The sequence below is a fragment of the Glandiceps talaboti genome, chromosome 9, assembly GCF_964340395.1.
Source record: "Glandiceps talaboti chromosome 9, keGlaTala1.1, whole genome shotgun sequence".
Taxonomy (NCBI): domain Eukaryota; kingdom Metazoa; phylum Hemichordata; class Enteropneusta; family Spengelidae; genus Glandiceps; species Glandiceps talaboti.
Genome location: NC_135557.1, coordinates 8,170,395 through 8,179,208, shown reverse-complemented (window position 1 = coordinate 8,179,208; position 8,814 = coordinate 8,170,395). Strand labels below are relative to the sequence as shown.

The window sequence follows — 8,814 nt, the reverse complement described above, 5'->3', positions numbered from 1 at the left end:
CTTTATAAGATATGTGTACTTTGTTATGGTTGATGTCTCTGCCAAATTATACGAAATTAGAAACTTGCTCTTAATACATAGCCTAATTACCAAAACCTTTTATGCAAATTACTCACTAAAGCCAAATGCTATGCCAATATGCATTATGAGACGTGGGCATACTATGGTTGATATATGTATCAAATGTTAATGTGTTTACAATCATGTTTTTACCTTACATCGATCATAGTGGTGTGACCTCTACAATTCTCATCACATCGTAATGTACATGTTTAATCCCCACTTGTAAGCGCGCGCTTGTTTATGGGGGGGGGGGGGGGGTTGACCTAAACGAACGATGTTCGATTGTTGCACTTGTGTGACATTGTGCGATCGTCACTAAACCAGATACCTTCTAAAACGATGTCTTCAACCCATTTTTGAACATTTCAACATAGTCACAGCGCTACAGATTGGTCGGCATACATCATGCTGTTGAGGCCATAGCGAACTAAACTATACATATTTCAAATGTGACATAAAAGGTTCAGTGCAACTAACTTTAAGATAATGGTGGCGATTGACAGGATACAGTCTGAAACAGGACAAGCCCATTCATGTGATACCGAAAACAATTTTAGTATTCAATAAACCTTCATGATCGTAGTGAAGATGAATCCAGCATGGCGAGAAATTACATGTTTTTTGTCATTTAATAATGCAAGCATCATTTGGACGTGGAGGAGGACAGTTTCAGTACTGTGATTGGCACATTATGCACTTTGACACTTTGAATAAAGCTGAAACTTATCGAGATGATCATTTATTAGCTGCTGCTCAAGAACTTTCGACAATAAAGACAGATTGGATATATGCCTATAGCCTTTCAGTACACTGTGGTCAAGATCAGGTTTCTTCAACAACGGACGAATGATTAAAATGACAAGGAACGGTGCCAGACGAAAGTTTGTATAATTAAGCTAAGAAATGCGCAAGAGAATAAATAATTAATATAGTCTTTGACAAAAGTTTTTTTGGGAGGACATCAAGTTCACTAGTTAGGAGACGACTCCTTAATTAGTGTATTATCAGATCTATTGACACCGACTCAAACTCGTTGAAAATGTGATTTGTTAGTTGATCATAATCACCATTCTTAACTGATTGAACACCAAGTTGGTCAGTAAGCTTTGAAACTTTTATTTAAAAGAATGTTGATGGTACTCCCTTCAATGCGATGTCATTAGAAATGCATTTGAATTCGATGCCTCGGTACTTAATATATAATAATATTAAATAATCTTCTGTTATCTGTTTTCAGGATGCTTTTCCTGAATAAAACTGACTAAACTTCATCACAACGATTAAAGAATTCAATCCGCTTAGTATAGAAGATGTGTCTATCGATATGGAGTAGAGGGGTGCACCACTTATTTGCAATTCTTTTCTAAGTGACAGTAGTTCCTCACAAAAACACTTTCTCGGCGACTTCTTCTTACTGTTACAGGGACAATCGCATCCAGTAACTTACTAATAGTTTCATCATGATAAAATTTTGACAGGCATTCGGCATTCATAACAGGTAGATTGTCTGCCATGCTGACTGCAATTTTGTCATGCAAGTCAGCCTTGTCATTTGTTTGGAAATTCCTTTGTTGTATGAGTGGATGAACATACCATTTGGAGATCGCTAAATTTTCAAACAGAAAGAAACGATACTTTGATCAGAGATTAGAGTATCAAATCTTTTTGATCTGTCATTATTGGGAAAGGATAAACTGCATACGAGACGATGTATGTGATGTAACGGGAATCATAGACTTTATTTATTAAAGCCTTGAGTTCGGCCTCAATCCATAGCCAGAGCTGGGAGCTTGGCGGTCAAATTCAGTCCTGAATCTGCGACGCTAGGGTCGTTACAATAAGTCACGCATATGAGATGAGCTTTTAAGTTAACAATAACTATTGCATACTTATGAGCGTCATGGAAATGAAACAAAGGACACTTTAACTTGATTGACATGTCCAGACATACGATATTAGTGTATCTATTGTCTCGACTCCAATGTGAGTCACTGCAATAAAAGATATACATTTCTCTAACCGGGTGTTTAATATTTGGCGACATGTATAAAGAACGCCATGTCTGAACCCAAACACGATAATTACAAATTCAAGACATTGTTATTTCTCCTCCAAGGCTTGTCCCAAGCTGTAACAATAAAATAAAAATACGACATTCCCCTCTCTTTCCATGAGAATTAAAAGTAAAGTACATATACAATTCTGGCATATTAGAATATGTGATCGTTTCTGTTAGAAATTTACGTACCATATAGTTGATGAGAATATGGATGAGATTGTATGCGTAGTCAAGAAAACTTCACCTCATATATAGGATACATTACAGAAGAGGAACTTCAATTTACAATTCGAGACCAAAAAACGATTACCACTGAACCAATACCCCCCCAACCCACATTATCGATGTGATCAGGGACATCATAGAATTAAAAATCTCTCCCAACCCCGTTCTCAACCCACGTGAAGAAAGTGCTTGATGACTAGAAGTAGAATATTCGATAGGAGTTCTCGTCTCTAAAGGGCAGACATAACAATAAATCAGCGAAATCGGCTTTCTCTGTCGAACTGCAACAGTATCGAAATTTTTAACCAAACTAATCCAACTAATTTAAGTGACGACGAGACCACCGCATAAAGTTGTCGAACATGAAAACTAATTAAATACCGTATATTTAAATAGTTCAGAGTTCACGTAATAGTTCGGTTTTCATATAAAAGCGTTCACGCTCTGTTGTTTGATTTTATTTATACTTTTTGTTTTAGTTTTGTCTTCTCTTCTCATAGTTCTTGCTTGGATAACAGTCGGGTTTCCAAATTTCAACTCCATCGTCAGTCGTCTACAGCTTGACATGTTGTTTGCTTGTCATGGTTCCAGACTTGGTATTTTGAAGACTTTCCTCTATGAACGTGACATGGGTTTGGATTCTCCACCAATAACAAATCTTTATTCATTGCATTGTAGTAAAACGATAAACTGCATACAAGACCATGTATGTGGTGGAATGTGGATATAGACTTTATTTATCAAAGCCCTGACGAGTTCGGCCTCACGGCCTCACACGTACCCCCCTAGACCAAGGCAATGAGTTCCTCAGATGCTCACAGCTCGGCGGTCAAAAATCCAAGTCTCGAAAATCTGTACATGTGACGCTATGGTCGTTACAATAAATCATGCAAATGAGATGAGAATTTAAGATATCAATAGGTCAAGGACACTAAACTTTAACTTGAATGACATCTCCAGACATACGATATTAGTGTACCTATTGTTTTGACTCCGATATATGTCATTGCAATAATTATCTATAATCTCACAGTATTCCGAATGAGTGCTAAGTCATCGAATGACTCCCCTTATCTCGGCCGTATCCCTCCGAGCCGATACAGACATACGGGAATCACGAGTCCAACGTGACGTAGCACGAATGAGAAATGTCGGGAAATTTTTGATTTATAATATGCATACACCCCACTATTAATTTCTATTATAATGACAATTTTAAACTAAAATATTCTCAAACTTACGCTGAACGCGCATTAATTTTACAGGGCTCAGCTGTTATGTTCATTCTGTTTTCAGAATGAAGTCCATTGCGACAGCTGCCGTCGCTACTACTACTACTACTACTAACGTATATGTTGAGATCAGTAAAATTACACCACAGACTTTCAGGTAGGGAACATTTTGCCAACGACGGGACGTTTGTCAAGAGCAGTGATTAATTCTTTGACAAAATATAAATATAGACACTTTCATCGGAAAAAATGAGACATATGGAGACATTGACTAACAAACGGATGCTCGACCGGTTATGAATAGAACTCGGCTCAGACGAGTCATACGCTAAACACATCAACACTGGCAAGTTAAAATGTCGAAAACATTGTGAAACTTTCAAAAACACATTTTCAAAAGTCGTTCAAAAATTCTATCAATAGTTGAATTTAACGGACAACGATTTCACTGCGATACGCAACTATCACAACTGGAAGTTTTTACAATGTTGATGTTAGTATGTCTACGTACGTTATTGGCTGTACGAAAGGCGATATATGTGTCCAAAGGAGGTGTATTTGTTCACTGTTTATACTGATGATGGTGATCGATGTTTGGCAATCCATGAATAGCAAGGAAACTATATTTTCAAACAACAACAACAACAACAACAACAACAACAACAACAATAACAACAACAACAACATCGTAACTGTACAGGTTAATGATGTTTACAAATAATTCAAAGTAGTTCTGACCATATTACTATAGTGTGACGTCAAAGTATAATAATATGAAATGTATGGATTTCATATTACTGTACTTTCACGTCACACCTTCGGAATATGAGGGTCTATGTATATAATAAAAGATATTAAATTTTTTAAATGGGTGTTTGGCAACATGTATAAACAGTGTCATGTCAGAACCCAAACACGGTAATTACAAATTCATGACAGGAGAGTCGCCGCCCCTGACAGAGTGCAAGAACTGATCAGTCGATCAGTCGATAATAGCAAGTCAAGAGTATGACCCTTGTTATGTGTAGGTTTGCATACATGTTGTTGTAAACCCATACCATGTAAACTATCGATACACTTATTTGCAAGTCGATATCCTCACATTGACAATGGAAATCACCTGTGATTGGAAGGTGGCCAGACGATGGTACAACTGTTTCAATGAGCATTGAGAATTTCAAAATAAAGTAGCTGAAGTCAACTTTATTCTTTGTTGATTTTGGATGACGTTAGACGCTAACATAAAGACAGTTATTCCACGATCGAAAAGTAATGTCCAGTGCCTCGGAAGTTTGAAAAGTAGATGATCGCTTTTCAATGATACCAAGGTTGGAATGGGCTAACACTGCTTATAGATTATGTAGCCGCTGGTCGAAGAAGGAAAATCGGTAATAACTGGATCACCTTGATCTGGAGACAAGTCTCTGTAATGACTATACAGATATCCAAATTTTCAGCCGACGGTATAGCACTGATCTTCCAATTAATACAATGTGTATTCTAAAGACCCGCATGTAGTTGTAATTTCTGAAACTCAGAATTTTCAATATAACAGAATCACGTTTGTTTTCACGTTTTAGTGTAACCGTAATACAGTATATTCAATGTATAATCACTAAATGTGTTGGAATGAAAAAGGGTACGTTTAGAATCTGAACAAGTGGGACCAGGGTTGTCTGTTTGTAACGCAATTGGTGACTCTGTGTACATCCACGGCCAAAAAGGAGTACAGAAATAAAACAGGGGTAACACGATGTACACCTTTTATTTTGTGCAAAAAACATGCCGGTAATACAGTCTGATATTTAATGTATATTCGTAAAATGTGTCTGAATGTAAAAGAGTAAGTTTTGGATCTCGTTACCTTTGCTAACCTTCGCTACGTAGCGGAGAGCTAAAATAAAACCGATTCAACCCCATATCTTGCACTAGATGGTTTACACACACACACACACACACACACACACACACACACACACACACACACACACACACACACACACAGGCATTTGTCAAGCATTTAGCATTAGTGAACCATAGGTGAACCTTAGTTTACTTGTGCTAAACTGTTGAGGTGTAATAAATGGTGTTAGATGAGAATCTAGTGAATTGACTAATACACTATCAGGCCAGTAGATTGTTGACCAAGATGAACAGACGTGTCATTGAATCAAGAAGCAGCGAGATATATTTACCTTGCGATATACACTCGGACAGATTTAAGAGGAAAATATAAAATGGGTCGAGCCTGGATTGGGTTGTATGGGAGGTAGGTACCCCATCACTCTCTTTTCTTCTATGACGGCCTTCAGTAGCAGACTGTTTCCAGTATTTTGATAGGTTCAAGAAGAAAGAAACGAGAGAATTATTTTATGACTTCGGAAGGTATAGCTAGCAAGTTGTTGTTTGTTCATACATTGCCCTTCTTGAACCTGTGCAGAAACAAGGGAGTCTTCTGACAGTAATTACAAGGGGTGGAGTTGCAGAGGGAGACGGCAATATTTAGCTGCAAACTAAATGCCTACCATAAGGATTGTATTAGTGCTCCTACATCCCATGTTATCATCTATGTCTATGAAATGTGGAGTATGCATTGTTCAGATATAAGAAACATGCCTTTTGTCATCATCAATGTATGTATCAAGTCAAAATGAAATTTGGAGAATACATTAAGATGCATTAATTATGCAGAGGAACAAACACAGTGTTAATGGCATTGCAGCACAGCCGTAACGTTTGGGCTGTGATTGATGATGTAATTGCCAGCCGATTTGATTGGTTGGACATTGTATATATATTTTGTGAATATACACACTTATTTGTCAACCCCCGTTCTTATACCTACGATATCTAGCATCATTTGACTGTTGCTATGGTTGTGGATAGTGTTATGAACGAGAAATTATTAATTCATTGCATCATATATCGTCTGGGTTTTGTCGCAAGTAGTTTATAAATATCAAGAATATTGAGATAGTTAAACAACAGGGCACTAACCACATCACACTGCCTGAAATGTCTTTTTATGCAAATTTATGGTTACTTTTGCACGTCCCCAGCCTTCAGTAGTTACACTTTTATTTCTACCTCGGTAATCTGTTTTTACCGTTAAAGTACTATTTTGGCAACTTCCAATAAAGGATTTACAATCTGTTGCATTTGCAACCTTATTTTCCAGAGGTATGGAGCCCTGGAAAGGGCATTTTTATAAATGCCTAATTGTGGTAATATCATGCGTTTAGTGTTTATAATTCAACTCGAGTACAAATTAAACGACGTTTGATAACAATCTTCAAACATCACCCTTACCTCCTTCATGTTCTCGGCGACACAGATTTCAATTGTTGATGAACGAACTGGATAATATCTTTGTGTCCATTTCATCCAGGGATAGCTGGTTTTTCTTTTTTGATGTGTATTTACATTGATAGTACAACTGAAGCTTCGTACTTCAGTTAACTTTCTATACATGAAAGGAAGACTTGCTTTGCGTGTTCCTGACCTAAGTAGGGACGCTTCGATAACCTATAGAAAAAAATAGAGGGGTACCGTGTCAATTTTTTTTTGTTATACTTATTAATGTATTTGCACTCACAGTTCCTTCACACATCAATAATATGTCCCACGTCCTGTATAGACACTTTAGCAATCTGTTTATTATAGGTTTGTGTCAGCGAATATAGTACATTGTTGAAATAGTTGTGTAATTATGTCCAAAGGCCTATCAACAGAGCTGCGACTACATTTCTGTACACAATGCAAACTAATGGCACTGTATGTTCGCCGTATGTTCTGCCTGTTAAAGCAGAGTCATGACAGAGGAAGTGCGTTGTTACATACTCATCTCACAGCTCAAACACACACACACACACACACACACACACACACACACACACACACACACACACACACACACACACACACACACACACACTCAAGCACAAAAATGTAAATATAGTTCAATAAAAAGGCGTTACCCGTTCATCTGGTACGAGACAAGCCCAATTATGTGGAACCTGTGTCACTCTAACACTTAAGTTCTCGTCATCTTGGTGCAATACGATAGATTGTTGAGGATCGCACTGTGAACATCTCAGTTTGTTTGCCTCGGACTCAATGCACTAGAAATACAAGGAAATATTGTTAATAACTTAGCCATAAACCAAACCCATTGATGTATAGTTGTTATCAAACTGTAAGATCAAAATCAAGACATGAACAATGTAGTGAGCATGATTTAGATAGAATTGGGTGGAAAAAACGTTTGCTTTAACACAAACACTTCCCCTTCCAGATAAATTTACATCCACGATGTAATCATAAATTTGTATTTATTCGCTAAATCATATATGTCGATTGGTTGTTCAATGTGTTGTTACCTGTTTATTGTCAGGGGTATTATCACCTATGTAGACAAAAAGTTTGACCTCATTATCCGTTGGTTGGCTATAATAGGGAAGTATAAATAGTTCCAATGCGATATGCTCAAGATGTTCCCTGTCACATGCACAAGTAAATCTAGAGAAATGTCGAGTGAATACCAAACATCGTTTTCCCAGCACCATTGAATGGAGGTTTCCTTTACTGCAAGTAGCGGACTTCCATGACACAGGCTCAATCTCATCTCTCTCACTGCTGAGGACTGTTAATCCTTCTTCACTGCGTAAACAATGTGGAAAAGAAAGTAGAACGGGCTTTTCAAAGGTTATTCCATGAGTACCGCATACTACGATTGGGCTTACTCTTCGACCTTCCAGGGTAACTTGTCTATTCACGCCACCCTGCCAAGTGATGTTAACGTCATCTTCTTCCCACGTGACACCAATAAATACCTTTTTCGTCTGACCAACTTTGACGGAGTTTGGTAGAATTACTAGAGATACTCCCGTGTTTGGCACGCCAACTAACATTCCGCTGTGGTCAACATCCACAACAGAAAAAATACCACTTTTCGGCAGTCCCAAATCCTTCGTTCGTCCTTCTGAAACACTGTGACCTTGCACCATAATGTCTAAGAATGGAAAGGCAATATATATGTATAGGATAGTCGACTTTTGGACAAAGCAACTACAGAAAAATGAACCCTTGCAATTGTAACGTCCCGCCTCTTTAATACGGAATAACTACGGAATTGCTCTTTTGAGGATTGACCAGTTTATATCATGATTAATGTTGCCATCTTTCAAGTGCCAAATGTATTTGCTGAGCACAGTATCTTTCTTCTTGTGTTCAAGT

At 37.6% G+C, this 8,814-nt stretch overlaps 1 protein-coding gene across 1 annotated transcript in view; it reads right to left on the bottom strand.

The window, feature by feature from the left end:
• The window catches only part of LOC144440491 (uncharacterized), a 10,478-nt gene extending 2,271 nt beyond the window's left edge, over positions 1-8,207 (bottom strand). Inside the window, exons 1-4 of the mRNA XM_078129870.1 lie at positions 7,959-8,207; positions 7,557-7,700; positions 6,889-7,104; positions 5,775-5,898 (exon numbers count right to left, since the gene is read on the bottom strand). Of these exons, the coding sequence (XP_077985996.1) occupies positions 5,775-5,898; positions 6,889-7,104; positions 7,557-7,700; positions 7,959-8,144 (670 nt within the window). The 5' untranslated portion in view covers positions 8,145-8,207. The remainder of the gene's footprint in view (positions 1-5,774; positions 5,899-6,888; positions 7,105-7,556; positions 7,701-7,958) is intronic.
• Between the last annotated feature and the right edge of the window lie 607 nt (positions 8,208-8,814).